The sequence below is a fragment of the Mesoplodon bidens genome, assembly GCF_964165515.1.
Source record: "Mesoplodon bidens genome assembly, chromosome: 4".
NCBI lineage: Eukaryota > Metazoa > Chordata > Mammalia > Artiodactyla > Ziphiidae > Mesoplodon > Mesoplodon bidens.
In genome coordinates, this window is record NC_138160.1 from 57,342,781 (window position 1) to 57,360,020 (window position 17,240).

The window sequence follows — 17,240 nt, forward strand, 5'->3', positions numbered from 1 at the left end:
TCCAGGTGCTTTTTACAGTCTTCCAGGGAATTGAAATTTTTTCCATTAAGAGAATTTTATAAAAACCTGAATAAATGGAAATCCAAAGTGTCTGGTGAATATGGTGGATGAATCAGAACTTCCCAGCCAAGCTGTAACAGTTTTTGCCTGGTCAACAAAGAAGCATGGGGTCCTTCATTATGCGGATGGAAGGTTATACCTTTTCTGTTAACTAATTTGGGATGCTTTTCCTAGAGTGCTGCTTTCAGTTGGTCTAATTGGGAGCAGTACTTGTTGGAATTAATCGTTTGGTTTTCCAGAAGGAGCTCATAATAGAGGACTCCCTTCCAATCCCACCATGTACACAAAATCATCTTCTTTGGATGAAGACCAGCCTTTGGTGTGGTTGGTGGTGGTTCATTTCCCTTGCCCCACGATCTCTTCCGTTCCACATTATTGTACGGTATCCACTTTTCATCACCCATCACAATTTGTTTTAAAAATCGCATGTTTTCTTTACGTTTACCTAGAGAATCGCATGTAGAAATACAGTCAAGAAGGTTTTTTTCACTTAACTTATGTGGAACCCAAACGTCAAAGCGATTCACATAACCAAGCTGGTGCAAATGATTTTCAACACTTGATTTGGATATTTTGAGTATGTCAGCTACCTCCCGTGTGGTATAACACTGGTTGTTCTCAATTAATGTCTCGATGTGATCGCTATCAACTTCAACTGGTCTACCTGACCATGGACCATTGTCCAGCAAGAAATCTCCAGCATGAAACTTCGCAAACCACTTTTGACACATTTGATCTGTTGCAGTGCCCTCTCCATACACTGCACAAATCTTTTTTTGCATTTCAGTTGTGTTTTTACCTTTCTTGAAATAATAAAGCATAATATGCCGAAAATGTTGCCTTTTTTCTTCCATCTTCAGTATTAAAATGGCTACACAAAAATTCACCAATTTTGATAAGTTTTTTTTTTTAAATGCAGGCTGATATGACAGCTGTCACCATACAATCTAACAAAATTGTTTCGAATGAAGTTAAAGTCAACTAAGCACTAGTTAGAACCATGTTGTGGAAAAAAACGAATGAACTTTTTGACCAGCCCAGTATTTTGTTTTTCTGTTCACCATAATGGGTTCAAACCATGAAAAAATAATAGCTAATATATATGGGTCTCTTGAGTGCCAGGTACTAGGTTAAATGCTTGATTATGTACGTAGTTTGAGCAGACGTAATTTAAAGAAATTTAATATTCAGTGAAAGTAAATTTATATTTGGAATGAAAGTACATTTAAATCTGAGGATATTTTTAAAAGAACATAAAAGCAAGGCAGTTTAAAATTGGTACTTCCTGGATATTGGCTTAGTTTGTAAAAACACCAGTATATACTGTTCATTTTTATGGATATTTGAACAGGTACTGATGAGATTTTTTTCTCCTATGAAAGTGAATTTACCTCATTGACTCAGTGTGAACTGCATTGCACGTATAGAAAACAGCAAATGAGGCCCCATTGCTTGCAGGTGCTGTGCCCAACACTGTAGGGATGCAGTGAAGAGTATTGTGTTGTCCCTGTCTTTAATGTATTAAATATCAATAGAAGACTTAGTGGTTGCAGGCAAGAGTGATAGGTATAAGACTAGCTAACTTTTTGTAACGTTCACTCTGTGCACTCACAGTATGTGCTGAGCTAAGTGCTTCACATACACTATTTCATGTCATCCCAATAACAACCCTATGGGATAGCCACTGTTACCTTCGTTTCACTGGTGAGGAGACCCAGGCAGTAGACTGGTTCGGAAACACACCTGTGATCACACAGCTGTGAAGTAATGAAGCTCTGTTTTGAACTCAGCTGACATTCTTATCCACCACTGTAATCTGCAGTAAAAAGAGTACCAGAGGCAATGTGCAATAAACTTATCGCATGAATTCTGTAGATGATTTTCAGATTGTTTTAAAAGAGAGAAAGATCCAATTTTAGCTGAACTGGTTAAGGATTTTTGGTGTTTCTGGGGCTAATCCTCAAGGGAGAGAATGGCCTAAACATTTCAAGTGGAATTCTGCACAGGAGTAGGAGAGCCTAATGTGTTTGAAGAAAACAGTATATTTTGGGGGGCTGTGTTGAAGGATTGGAGAAAGAGGCTGTAGAAGAGTTTAGAAAGATAGGGCAAGTTTTTTGCGAATGTAATTAAGAACTGATGTTTGGGCTTCCCTGGTGGCGCAGTGGTTGAGAGTCCGCCTGCGGATGCAGGGGACGCGGGTTTGTGCCCCGGTCCGGGAAGATCCCACATGCCACGGAGCGGCTGGGCCCATGAGCCATGGCCGCTGAGCCTGCGCGTCAGGAGCCTGTGCTCCACAACGAGAGAGGCCACAACAGTGAGAGGCCCGCATACCGCAAAAAAAAAAGAACTGATGTTATCATTGAGATAAGTCTTCCTGTGTGTAGCATGTTTTGTTCATTGAGATGTACTTATTTCTCTTCAGTTGATTCGGGAGGAGCAAACTTACCTCGACAAGCAGAGGTATTTCCAGATCGAGATCACTTTGGCCGCATATTCTATAATCAGGCAGTTATGTCTTCTAAAAGTATTATACAGGTAATTTCTCATTAATGAGACGTATTGCTTTTTGTGTCAAATGTCTTTGCTAACCAGGTATTCTGAGATGACTTAAAACAGAATTTATTTGTTTTTTTTTTTTTTGGCTGTGCCATGCAGCTTGCAGGATCTTAGTTCCCTGACCAGGGATTGAACCCAGGGCCTTGGCAGTGAAAACATGGAGTCCAAACCGCTGGACCGCCAGGGAATTTCCTGAACAGAATTTAATACAGAATTTAGTCTTTTTCCACAGAAAACATCATAAAGATATCTCCAGTCAGATTCATCTGCTAAATATGGGAATACTGTCATGCTATAATAAAGGTTATTTACCAAAGGAAAAGAGTTTTTAAAAAGAAAGAACGCTGAGTAAAATTGCTTTTTTACGACTATACTCTGGAGGAATTCTAGGATATGTATGAGGAGACATGTACAAGAAAGTTCCTTGTAACATTGTTTGTTATAGCAAAAGTTAAAGAGCAAAGTAAATGCCCATTCATAGGAGAGTTATAATAGTTAGCTGTTAAAATGAATGAACTAGAATTGTGTGCCTCAACAGAAATAAGCCTCAAAAAATATGTTGGGTAAAAAAAAAGTGTAGAATAAATGTATAGCAAATTGCTATGTATGCAAGTGTTAAATATATCAAATAATCTATTATGTATAAACAGGTACTTGGGAATGATAGACTCAACTGTAGAACAGTGGTTACCTTTGAGGTGGGAGGGAGGAGGAGAATAAAGGCCAAGTAGGAGGTCTACAGAGGCTTCAACTGTATCTGAAATATTTTATTCCTTTAAAAAAATTCAGAAGTAAGTTTAACCAAACGTTAAGATTTATTAAGACTGGGTATTAGGTAAAGAATATTTATTTTATTATTCTAATCTTTTTTGTATGTTTGAAATACTTCATAATACTGCTGCAACTCCTTTGTTTTTGTTTTGTTATTGAATTTCTTAAGTTTGTAGTATTTTTATTAGTATTCTAATTAATTAGTCATCACTTGCAATTATTATCTGTCTTCTTTATAATCTACCAGTACAATGTGTTGTTATTATTTATTATATATTTTACTGATATGTGGCGACCTTGCGTATATCTCTGCTTTGTTTATCTAAATAGAAACTTCAGCTTTGCTCACTTTTGTACAGATGGCCCTTGCATCCTTGCATCTGTTATGAAATTCTTATTGTGATCTTTTGTCTTATGGGGAAATTAGCCCATTTAACCTGGTATTATAGTTTATATAGCTATATGAAACTTGTATTCGTTTCCTAGGGCTGCCGTAACCAATTACCACAAACAGGGTGGCTTAAAATCACAGAAATTTATTCTCTCACGTTTCTGGAGGCTAGACGTCTGAAATCAAGGTGGCGGCAGGGCCGTGCTCCCTCAGAAGGCTCTAAGGAAGATTCCGTTCCTTGCCTCTTTGAGCTTCTGATGGCTCCAGGCGTTCCCTTGGCTTGTGGCTATGTGACTCCAGTCTCTGCCTTGGTCTTCCCATGGTCTTCTCCTCTGTGCCCTTTCTCCCTTACAAGGATACTTGTCACTCGATTTAGGGTGCCCCTGGGTAATCTAGAGTGATCTTATCTGAAGATCCTTAACTTAATTACATCTGCAAAGACCTGTTTTTTTCCGAATAAGGTCACATTCACAGGTTCTGGAGATTTGGGTGTGGACAAATTTGGGTCACGGAGGGGCACCATTCAACTCACTGTAGACCTCTGCCACCTTACATGCTTATTCTGTCTTTCTCTTCATGTAGCTTTTGTGGGACTATATAAAATGTCAGACAACATCTAACAGATATTTATGGAGAAGCTACTCTAAGCCAGGCCCTGTACTAGATGAACAAAACCAGGTAGGGTCTCTGCTCCTGTGGAACCTGAAGCTTGAAGTGCTTTAAGAACTAGGTCTTTTTAAAATTAAAAGTGTCCTTATAATTTTGAATAAGCAATATCTGCTTATGATAAAAAAATCTAAAATATCTAAGGGGCATTTGACTGAATGCTTTCAGTTTGCCTATTTAATTTTTGTTTCCTAAAAATTTTAACATCAGTATTTCTTTAACTGAGCCACTTCTCAGCATTTGTTTTTTCTATTTCACCCCAATAGGAAGTTTGTGGTTGAGGTTTGCCTTCTTATATTCTCATGAACCTCGTGAAATAAAAAAAAAAAATCTAATTGTTATTGTATCCTAGTGTCCATGGTGCCTCTTCTCATCTTTTCCCCAATATATGAACTATAAACCTGATATCGCCACTGAAGCTATTGCTTCGTACTTTACTGAGGAAGTCATGTGTGAGCACTGTTCTATTAAAAACAATACTGCTTACTCTGTCTTTTTTTTTAATCCCAGGAAGAATTGTCTCTCTTCTCCAAGACTAGACTTGTCATTTATAATCTTAATACTGATGCCTCATTTGTGCTTCATCATCAATCCTCTTTCTCTCTTTTGCTTTAATATTTCACATCCACTTAATTTTTTTCTCACAGCCAATAATCATGTTGACTTCCTTTTTTTTTTTTTAAAGGAAAAAGTAGCAAAAAATGATGCACAAAGAAAAGGACCTTTTCTAGCTTCTGCTGTTTTTGAAGCTTCTCTCCCTCCCTGGATTACCAGACTTCTTAAGGATTGGCCCAGCATCTTCGTTCCTGACCACTCACTTTCCTAAAAACCTTGCTGCCCTCGGAGGGTCCCGCTAACCTTAACCTCCTAGAGATTCTCATGCTGTACAACCTGTTGGTTTTGTTATTGTTCCCTTTCTTGAAATTCTCCTTAGGCTTCGTGCCACTGGTTTCCTTCTTCTCCCACTCTCTTCATTTAATCCTCCCAACCCCATTCAAGAACTTGTCCTTAGTAGTTTAATAAAATCTAATGACATACCTGTCATTTCCATGATCATTCTCTGGTCCTGGCCTCCCTCCACCTCCACCTACCCTTGGGGTTCTGTTGTTTGGTTAGATTTCCTGCTGGTACCAGAGGCTCAGCGTAGACATTCTATATTTAGCTGCCCCTGCTGATTTGTTCCTTCACCCATGTTTCTGTGTGCTGTTGCTGGTACTTTCTTCTTGCTCTTTTCTCTAGGATTGAAACTTTGATGTCATCATTGATTCTCTTCTGATTTTTCCCCTACTTAATCCTTTTAGGTCAGAAATATATATCTTCCTTATTTTTGTACCCCTGGAAGCTCCTTTGACGCTGGGCAGATAATCAATACATAGTAAACCTTTGATGAATAAAGTCATGTTGGTTTTTACCTTTGGATTGGTCCTCTCCACTCCATTCCTACTGCCATCACCATAGTTAGTTCAGGCATTTTCTGTCTGTTGTACACATTACTATAAGGTTATTCTTTATCTAGTTCCCTTGTTCCAGACCAAACTTCACAGCCTGATACTTAAGACCTCGTGTGATCTGGTTCCAACCTAACTTTCTTTTTTAATTAATTAATTAATTTATGGCTGCGTTGGGTCTTCATTGCTGTGCGTGGGTTCTCATTGCGGTGGCTTCTGTTGTTGCGGAGCACGGGCTCTAGGCGCACGGGCTTCAGTAGCTGTGGTTCGAAGGCTCTAGGGCACAGGCTCAGTAGTTGTGGCGCACGGGCTTAGTTGCTCCACAGCATGTGGGATCTTCCCGGACCAGGGATTGAACCCGTGTCTCCTGCATTGGCCAGCGGATTCTTAAACCACTGCGCCACCAGGGAAGCCCCAACCTAACTTTCTAGCCTTACTGATCATGCATTGTAAACTGCCGTCAGTCTGAAGCACTTGCTATTTTTCATGTGCATTGTGACCTTCATGAGTTTCTGCTCAGGTCCATGCCGGACTCTCTTTCCTGCAGTCCTTCCATATGGGTTGATCTGAGTCTCCAACCCATTTTCCAAGGTGCATCTCAGATGCCACCTTTTCCAGGGAAGCGTCCCAGAATCCCTTACCGGAAATGATCTTCCCCCCCACCTCCCATAATTCTTGAGCTATACCTTACTAATGACATTTATCCCTTTTATCTAGACATATCCTGACTAATCCTTTACTAGACTCTATGCCACTTGAGATTAGAGACAATATTGGATTGTTTATATCCCAACGCATTTACTTACCTACTTAATAATTTATTATTTAAGTGAAACTCCTTAATAACCATTAAAGTGATACCTAACATACTGAGTAGTTCTATTTCCTATATTTTAATGTATGTTTATTATTACCATCATCATCATTATTTTTGGCTGCGCCGCATGGCTTGCAGGATCTTAGTTCCCCGAGCAGAGATTCAACCCAGGCCATGGCAGTAAAAGTGCCGAGTCCTAACCACTGGACGGCCAGGGAATTTCCAATATATTTTATTATTTATTTAAGACTTTGGTTTAGGTGGTTTAAACTTTGGTTTAACAATTTTTTGTATTTTGTACATAAAGCAATAACTGTTGTAACTGCAGTTATGTTATGTGTGCATTTTGATAGTGAGCACTAGCTTCCCTTACTTGTTCAATTACTGTTCCTCCCCAAGATTGGTTCTTATTTAATGTTATTAACCTTGCCCTTTGTAAGTCCATTTATCCACTGATTTCTAAGAAGTATGTCTCTTGACAACCATATCTCTGTTTTTTCCTATATTTTTGCAGCTGTAAAGATGTGGCCAGATTCCTGCAGACCTCCCAGGTTCAACAATTTTGTTTTTGCACTTGAGAAAAAACAGTTAACTAGGTAGTTACCTTTGTATTCTCTTCTGTTTCATTTTTCCTTACTTTCTGGTAGGTTTTAGGACCCTGGTTTGTTTTGAAGTTTAAAGACTTGGCGTATTGGTGTCCAGTGGTCTTTCTCTGAGCCTCACGTCCCGAGGATACCTTCTCCGGTCCTTCTCCAAATCCATGCCTGATGCCGTGATGATCTTGGGGCTGTGCTTCTTTTATTTTCCTGATGTGGTTCCCATGTTGCTGGCTTTTTAAATGTGAGACTTATAGTTCTCTACAGAAGTGGGATCTTGGTGTTTGTTCTCTTCGAGGCTTACATTACCATTAATTTTTATAGTCTAGTGAGAGTCTAGTTTTGCTAGACTGGTTTTGCTCTGATGCGTTAATTCTCTTCCTCATTTTACTGTGATCCTTACCACACCAGCAGCAAATGTTTCTGTTTTTTATTCACGGTTTATTTCTTCTGAAATAGTGTTATTCACCTAGCTATGCTTAGTTGCAGCTCCTCAGGCCTTTCCCCCTTTTTTCTTCTTTACCCCTCTGCCTGTTTGTTCTCCTTTTTGGAGATGTGCCTAAAATTATTCTCAAGTGTCCCTCCCTTCCTCTTTTCTTAACTTCTCCCTCTTCCCTCCTTGGCTTAGCTCATTATTTTTGAAATTTATTTTCTTTGCTTCAGACCTTGGTAATTGTTTTGAGGGTCCTAGTTAGGATAAACACTGTATATTATTATTTTTAAAATGCATTTCAACTTGCTCATGAAGCCAGATAGGGTCGGGGTAGAAGAAACCACTCTTTTTTTTGTTTGTTTTGAGGCTCTCTGATAAAAAGATTGAGGAAGAAACAGAATGTTCTGGGTGAGATGGACTTTTTGTTCTCTGTGTACACTTCATCCTATCCAGTGAGCACGGATAAGCATGCACGTTCTAGGATCAGCAGTGTGATCGTCGGTATAGTTGATAATGTTCTTAAATTCTGGACAGCCATTGAATATGGCTGTCCGTGTATATTATGGCTGTCTGTGTATATTATGGCTGTCCGTGTATATTATGGCTTTTATTTTTTAATGGTGACTCTTCAGGTAGAGGAAGAAAAAAGTGATACAGGCAGTATTTGCTTTCTACCATACTTTGAATGGAAAAAGAAGAAAGATGAGAGATTTAAAAAACATATTATAATTTTAATGGCTTTTCCACCAAGCAACTGGAAATCTCCCTCCCCAAGTTCTATTACATTTATCACAGAGAGCCTTTGAACTAGATAGTCTTCTGCAATTTTTCAGTGGAAAGATGGAGGTCTAAAGTTCACACAGCTTCTCAGAATTGGGTATAAAACCTCGTGACTCCCTCTCAGACACCCCTTCCATAGGGCAGGCTGCTGACCTACAATATGTAATTTGTTTTTGGTGTGATGAGAACCAGTCTCTACTTGTGCAGGCAAGACCTGGAGGGTAATGAAATTTTGTCCAAAGTTTTTCCAGACCATTACCTCTGCTTTGTAGCCTCTCATTTCCTTTCACTTCCAGCTTTTGCTGTGCCATCTGTGCCAGTGATGACAAAGATTGTTACTGTCAGTTACACATCATTCTTAGCCTACTTGCTGTTTTCTTGCTCTGGATTCAAGTTTTTGAGTTGCCATGGGCCTCCTGACCCTGCAAGAGGGATCTCTTGGCTTGTCCTTGTCACAGAGCAGGCCCACTTCTCTGGTGACAGGGTGGATGGTGGCCTCTCAGTGGAACTCGTGGGAGCTGTCTTTTGTTCTGATGCAGATGAGGGGCACAGTCATGTCTCTCCTGACATAGTGCCTGGGATTTGCCCACACAGCCAAACCTGTACTCTGAGCACAGTCAGAACAGCTTGTGGTCATGCAGCTTCCTTATGTCCCTTTAATGTCCCTTTAGTAGAAGAGAACAGCAGAATTATCTTTCTGGGGTTCTGAATCATTTGTCCAGTGTGGCCCAGTGTAAGGTCTTCATTGTACTACAGACAAATGCTTTGGGATGTGGAAAGTCCTCGGTGCTGTTTGGGCCCTGGGGTCCCCATGCTCTGTGAGAAGCAGCAGTAGACACAGTGGCGGAGCTCTTGGTGCCCGTTCACTCTATTTTGTGAGTGAAGGGCTCAGAATTAAATGCAGAAGAGGAGATTGTGTGACAGTGGTGACTTAACTGTGTTCTTTTATTTCTATTGAGCAATATATATATATTTTTTATAAATTTATTTATAAATTTATTTATTTTTGGCTGCATTGGGTCTTCGTTGCTGTGCATGGGCTTTCTCTAGTTGCAGTGAGCGGGGGCTATTCTTCGTTGTGGTGCGCAGGCTTCTCATTGCGGTGGCTTCTCTTGTTGCTGAGCACGGGCTCTAGGTGCGTGGGCTTCAGTAGTTGTGGCACTCAGGCTCAGTAGTTGTGGCTCACGGGCTCTAGAGCACAGGCTCAGTAGTTGTGACGCATGGGCTTAGTTGCTCTGTGGCATGTGAGAGCTTCCTGGACCAGGGCTCAAACCCGTGTCCCCTGAATTGGCAGGCAGATTCTTAACCATTGCGCCACCAGGGAAGTCCTTGCTTTAGCAGTATTAAGTTTTGTGTCTGTTAGATACTTGGAACTAGAATAGCCTCTCTTTCTTATTGATGAAAAATTTGAGAATTTTGATTCCTGTATACTTAGTAACTCTAGCTCTTGTATTTTTTTTTAATTTTATAAGTTTTATTGAGGTATAATTTATTGAGCTATAATTCACATACCATAAAATTTACTCATTTAATATGTATAATTCAATGGTTTTTAGGGTATTTACAGGGTTGAATCAATTTTAGAACACTTTTATCACCCCAGAAGGAAATGCCATACCCACTGGCAGTTAATCTCATTTTTACCCAGTCCCTCCAGCCCCTGGTAACCTATGGATTTGCCTATTCTGGACATTTCATATAAATGGAATTGTACTAAGTGGTCTTTTGTGCCTGGTTTCTTTCACTTATCATAATGGCTTCACGGTTTATCCACATCTTTCTCCTGGTTTTTCATCACTTTCTGGGATGGTACAGAATGCTAATGCTGGTCTGTCTCCCACCTCTGGACTAGAGGAATAGTTCACAGATACATTAAAGAGCAACAACAACAAAGCACTTCAGAGACTATCCTAGGTCTTCAGATGGGCCTCAATTGCAGTCACTTAAGGGAGATGGTTTTTGATCTCTGTATTAGTTCTTTATTACTGCAGAACAAATTACCCCCAAACATAACAGTTTAAAACAACATTTATCATCTCACAGTTTCTGTGGGTTAGGGGTCTGAGCACAGCTTAGCTGGATCCTTGAGCTCTGCACTTAGCTGGATCATGTGACTGACTGCAGTCCTCTCAAGGCTCCGCCCCCTACCTCATTCATGTGGCTGTTGGTAGGATTCAGTTCTTTGCAGAAACCCCTCAGTTCCTTATGAACTGTTGTAGGTTCTTTCCTTTGTGGGCCTCTCCCTACAGCATGTCAGCTCGCTGCATCAGAGTGAGCAAGCAGGTGGGCGAGAAAGAGGGCCATCAAGACAGAAGACACGGCCCCTCATACCCTGAGCACAGCAGTGATGTCCCATCACTTGCCATATTCCATTCATTACCAGCATGTCACCAGATGCACGCTCAAGGGGACGTGATCATACAGGAAGTGAATACCAAGAGTCTAGGATGACAGGGGGCGGGGGGGAGGCGTTTTAGAAGCTGCCTACCACCGTCTCCTCCTCTGTTACTGAGCAGAAGTCTTCTGTATATGTTTGTGATGCCTCACCTGGTGTCTGAGAAGTGGATTGTTGATTTCCTTGATTGCGGAGATTCTGTGGTGAAAAGGCATCTGAAGTGTTCTTAGGAATATGGTAAAATTCATTTTGTGAGAGCATTTGTGATAGTTAAAAAGGGGCTTGGAGGTCTCAAACCATAAGTTTTAAAAACAAGATAGGGGAGAATACAAAGTGAGTTGGGTATTCTCTTCCCCCGACGCCCCCCCCCGCCAAGTCTAGGTTCAGAGATGGGGGAAGATCAGCCAGCAAGACAGAGAAGAATCAAAGGAGGTGGGACTGGGGTTTAAATGGGTCCCTGACGTGGAGCCCGGCAGCACTGCCCCTTGGAGCTGCGGGTTACAAAGGGGCTGCAGCATGATCGAAACCCTGACTGCCCATCTCAGACGGACATTGGAAGATCTGAGGGCTGGAGAGACTGTTGTTTGCCTTATGTGCTAATAATTTGTCAGCTATTCACTTGAGAGACTTTTCTGCTAAATTGGTACATCTTTTCTCTCCACCCTGAGATGACAGGATGGCATTTAGTTTCATTTCCCTCATTTTTGTCTTGTGACATTTTGACAGGATAATTCGTCTTTGTTTGCTCCATCCCCACCCCCCAACCCCCAGTCCTTGGTCTTGGGACACCACTTGCTGGCAGTTGCTTTTCTTTTCTCTCCTTTTGCTCAATAGTTGTTTTCATGGAACCCTGCTGTGCCTCTTTAGTTCTTTAGAGCTTACTTTTGAAAATTGTCCCCTTTCATATTCTTACATCATTGTGACTCTTCTCTAGTTCCTTGACTTCTTTTTTTGATAGTGGATTCAAGTGTTCTAGTGCAGAGAACAGGGTGATAAGGTGAAATTGTGTCCTTTGCTTCTGATATAAACTTAAAGAAAAACCCATAAAATATTTCAAACTTGAAGAAAGTACAGAGAATAATAGACCAGAACACTCATGTACCCTCCACTTAGATTTATGAAGTACTAACCTTTCCCGTGTTACTTTTTGCCCCAGATTTTTAAAGAATTTATTTATCCACAGTATCCTTTTCAAAATATTGTATTGATGGACATGTTGTCTATTTGCATATTTTGCTATTATGAACACTGCTATGATGAATGTTTCCTTGTGCTTGTGGGCAAGAGTTTTTCTAGCCATAGATATCTTCAAAACAGACTTCTGTGGGGAGGTGGGGTGTGGGTGGAGGGAGAGAAATAGGTGAGGGGGATTAAGAGGTGCAGATCTCCAGTTGTAAAGTAAATGAGTCGTGGGTATGAAATGTACAGTGGGGGGAATATAGTCAGTAATTATGTAATATCTGTATGTGGCGACATACTGTAACTAGACTTATTGTGATCATTTTGAAATGTATAGAAATATCAAATCCCTCTGTTGTATTACAGTAACTAACATAGTGCTGTAGGTTGATTATACTTCAAAACCAACCAAACAAACAAGCCCATAAAAAAAGAGATCAGATTTGTAGTTACCAGAGACGAGGGATGGGGGGAAGGGGACTTGGATGAAGGAGGTCAAAAGGTACAAACTTCCAGTTTTAAGATAAATAAGTAATGTGATGTAATGTGCAATATGAATAATATAATGAACACTGCTCTATGTTATATATGAAAGTTGTTAAGAGTAGATGCTAAGGGGTTTTTTCATCATAAGAGAAACATTTTTCTATTTTAAAAATTTTGGGGACTTCCCTGGCGGTCCAGTGGTTAGGCTCTGCTTTTTTTTTTTTAATTTGCCACACGGCATGCAGGATATTAGTTCCTCCACCAGGGATTGAACCCGAGCCCCCTGAAGTGCAAGTGCGGAGTCCTGACCACTGGACCGCCAGCAACGTCCCTGATGGATATTTTCTAAAACTTACTAAGAATCATTTCATGCTATATGTAAGTCAAATCATTATGCTATATACTTTAAACTGATACAATGCTGTATGTCAATTATATTCCAATAAAACTGAAAGAAAAAAAACTGGGTGATTGATAAGCAAAACCGTAAGTGATAAACTCTTCTGTAGTATGTTGACAAAGAAATGTTACAGCCATTTTTCATAACGTTACATGAAATAGGGGAAAATGCCTTTTGTGACAGCCATTCAGATGGAAAAATGTTAACTCATGCTGCCTTTCACTTTTGGATTAATACTAGTGTGGCTTTTTTTTTTTTTTTCAGAACAGATACTTGTATGACTAGAAGGAAAACTGATGGCCTATTGGAATTAGCAAAATCTACTTTCATGTGATAATCTAAGAAAATATTCACCACATACTTCTCTTATTTTTCTCTGTGATATTGTTTATTCCTATCTAGGGGTAATCAGCAAAACCCATATTTATTATGTGTCATACTAATCTCTAAGCAAGAATTTTTTTTAAGCTTTTATCATGGAAAATTTCAAACACACACAAAAGTAGAGAAAATAGTACTGTGAACCCTCAGGTATGCATCACCCAGCTTCAACACAATGGACTTTCTTTTTAGCGAGATTTTCAATTGTGATGCTGACATTAGTTTTATATTTAGAAGGTCTTATGTTCAGGGTAACACAAAATTAACATTACTCATTTGGAGAATTATTTCAGTATTCCTTTGAGGTAAGTGGCAATTGTTTAGAGGACTTATTATTACTGTTATTATTATTAGATTTAAAAGTTGTCCTTTTAATATAATTTTGCTAATTTATGGATGGATTGTGAGTTTCTTCTCTCCATTAGTTGCTCAGGGTAAGGGTCTGTTTGGCCAGTCTTCTCTTTAACAGGGAGATTGTCCACAAGCTTTGTAAAGTGTGACATAAGTCTTTCAAAATGCTTTGATACAAAAATTAGGAAACTATTCTAAACACTTAGAGGACTCCATTTTAAAAATGAAACACAGGGAGTTCCCTGGTGGCTTAGTGGTTAGGATTCCAGGCTTTCACTGCCGTGGCCCCAGTTCAGTCCCTGGTCGGGAACTGAGATCCCACAAACCGCACGGCACAGCCAAAAGAAAAGAGAGAAACACGGGTACAAGCTAGTAATATTCCCTGGTACTGCAGTGTTTGTGGAACTCTGGATCCAGGGACTGTGTAAATTCACTGTCTGAGCTGTACTGCATGAGTTTCTTGTGTGCTTGGATTCCAGATAGCAGTGGTCATGGGCTCCTGTACAGCAGGAGGAGCTTACGTGCCTGCGATGGCTGATGAAAACATCATCGTACGCAAGCAGGGTACCATTTTCTTGGGAGGACCTCCCTTGGTAAGAAGCTGGTTGTTTGTTTCTTTTTGGTAAGAACATAGTCTTGTTTGCTTACTTGCTTGCTTGATTGAAGTGAAACATGCATAATATAAAATTTACCATTCTAACCATTTTTAAGTATACAGTGCTCTGGCATGAAGTATATTCACTTTGCTTTGCCACTATCACCACCATCCATCTCCAGAATGTTCTTATCTTCCCAAACTGAAACTCTGTCCACATTAAACACTTACTCCCTATTCCCCACCTCCTTCACTGCCCCGACAACCATGATTCTACTTTGTCTATGAATTTGGCTACTCTAGGAACCTCATTTAAGTGGGATCATATAATATCTGTCCTTTTGGGTTTGGCATATTTCACTTAGCAAAATGTCCTCAAGATTTATCCATGTTGTAACATGTTTCAGAATTTCCTTCCTCTTTAAGGCCGAATAATACTCCAATGTATGTACATACCGCATTTTATCTACTTATCCATATCCATCAGTGGACTTTTGGGTTGCTTCCACTTTAGGGCTATTTGGAATAATGCTGCTGTGACCATGAGTATACAAATATCTGTGTGAGTCCCTGCTTTCATTTCTTCTGGGTATATACTCAGAAGTGGAATTGCTGAATCATGTGGTAATTCTATGTTTAAATTTTGGAGGAATCACTTCCTTCCTGTTTATGGCTGAATAATATTTCATTGTATGGATAGACTGCATTTTGTTGATGGACATTTGGATTGTTTCCACTTTTTGGATATTATGAATAATGCTCCTATGAACATTCATGTATAAGTTTTTATATGGGTATGTTTTCATTCCTATTGGATATAAACCTACAAGTACAATTTCTGGGTCATATGGTAGCTCTAAGGTTAACATTTTGAGGAACAGCCAAACTGTCCAGAGCATATTTTACATTCTTGCCAGCAGTGTGTGAGGGTTCTGATTTCTCTACATTCTCTCCAACACTTGTTATTGTGTGTCTGTTTGACGGTAGCCATCATAGTGGGTGTGACATGGTACCTCACTGTGATTTTGATTTTCATTTCCCTAATGGCTAATGATACTGAGCATCTTTCATGTGCTTGTTGGCTATTTGTATATCTTCTTTGGAGAACTGTCTATTCAGATCCTTTGCCCATAATTGGGCTCTTGTCTTTTTATTGAGTTGTAAGAATTCTTCATGTGTTCTGGATACAAGTCTCTTATCAGATGTATGATTTACACATATTTCCTTCTATGGGTTGTCTTTTCACCCTCTTGATGGTATTTTCCTTTGAAGCATAAACATTTTAAGTTTTGATGAAGTCCAATTTTTATATATATATTTTTTGCTTGTGCTTTTGGTGTCCTATCTGTGAAGGTATTGCCTATTCCAAGGTTGCAAAGATTTAATCCTTTGTTTTCTTCTAAGAGTTTTATAATTTTAGCTCTTACTTTTGGGTCTGTGATCCATTTTGAGTGGTTTTTTGGTGCAGTTTCAGGAAGGGGTTCGACATTTTTCTGTACGTGGACATGCAGTTGTCTCAGCATCATGTGTTGAAAGGACTGTCCTTTCCCCCTTGAATGGTGCTGGCTGAAGAAAAATACTTTTACTTATCTTATCTTCTACTCAAGGTCAATAACAAACCAATAAATTGTTAAGTGAAAACAGCAAGGTGCTTACACATAGTGTGTTAACTTTTGCATAAAGTGGAGGGGGGGAATTATATATTTGTAAGCTTGTATATGCATAAAGAAACTGAAAAGGATAGAGTAAATGTTGTTGAAGCAGGGTGGGAGAGAGACCTTTGACTTTCCGAGTCTTGTGAAAACATTATCTTTTCAAAAGGTTAAGTCCCCCCACCCCCCAAGAAAAAAGAGTTAGAATAGCTATGAGTGGTGCTCTAAATTTTTTTTTTTTTTTTTGCGGTACGCGGGCCTCTCACTGTTGTGGCCTCTCCCGTTGCGGAGCACAGGCTCCGGACGCGCAGGCTCAGCGGCCATGGCTCACGGGCCCAGCCGCTCCACGGCATATGGGATCTTCCTGGACCATGTGGGATCTTCCTGGACCGGGGCACGAACCTGTGTCCCCTGCAACGGCAGGCAGACTCTCAACTACTGTGCCACCAGGGAAGCCCTAAATTTTTAATACTAGCAAGCTTTATGGATCACTGGTAGGGCAGCTACATGATTTGCAGACCCCAGTGCAAAATGAAAATATGGAACCCTTTGTTCAAAAAGGAGAAAACTACTGTAAAAGATACTAAAATATGAAACATGTTCCCTTCTTCTGTGGTCTGTCTACCAGTCATGGTGTTTTTATTTGTTATTTAACGACAGGCCCCACCCCCCCCCCCGCCCCCGCCAGGCATCTCTACTTCCCATGGGCCCACCATGTCCCCAAGGATGTGCTGCCTCCATGTGAGAATGTGCTTGGTACCCAGATGGGGAACGAGCAAAAGGCTAGCCCTTAGCATCCCCCCCGGCCCCCCCTCCCCCAACACGCAGAGTGGCCTGTTGGAGAGCATACCTCAGCACTGCCAGCCCAAGACAGTGGTGGGGCTGCCATGCTCTTCCCTGAGACACCATGGGGGGCACACCTGACCTCTGATCCTCCCTACACCTGTGTCAGGCCCCCACTGGGGGCGGGTGTAACAGGTGCTAGGCAGGGGTGGGGAAGAGAAGGTAGGGCAGGACCCAGGGCGCAGGCACCAGTCAGCGGGGAAGCAGGGAGCCAAGAACCCATCCCAGGGAGATGGGGGGGAGGCAGACTGCACAAGATCTGAGGCTCTAAACCTCAACACACATGCTCCATTGTCCCATCAGACTTCACTTACAGAACACAAATGCAAAGATAAAGTTAGTTAGACTTTCACTAGGGTGACCACTAAGCATTAAACTCCAAGCACAGGGCCCTTCTGAGAGTGGGACCCTGTGCAACTTCACTGGCCACCTGCCCGTGA

At 40.6% G+C, this 17,240-nt stretch overlaps 1 protein-coding gene across 1 annotated transcript in view; it reads left to right on the forward strand.

Moving 5' to 3' along the window:
• The window catches only part of MCCC2 (methylcrotonyl-CoA carboxylase subunit 2), a 59,512-nt gene that overhangs the window by 13,217 nt on the left and 29,055 nt on the right, over window positions 1–17,240 (forward strand). Inside the window, exons 6-7 of the mRNA XM_081231075.1 lie at window positions 2,483–2,595; window positions 14,190–14,303. Coding sequence (XP_081087201.1) covers window positions 2,483–2,595; window positions 14,190–14,303 — 227 coding nt within the window. The remainder of the gene's footprint in view (window positions 1–2,482; window positions 2,596–14,189; window positions 14,304–17,240) is intronic.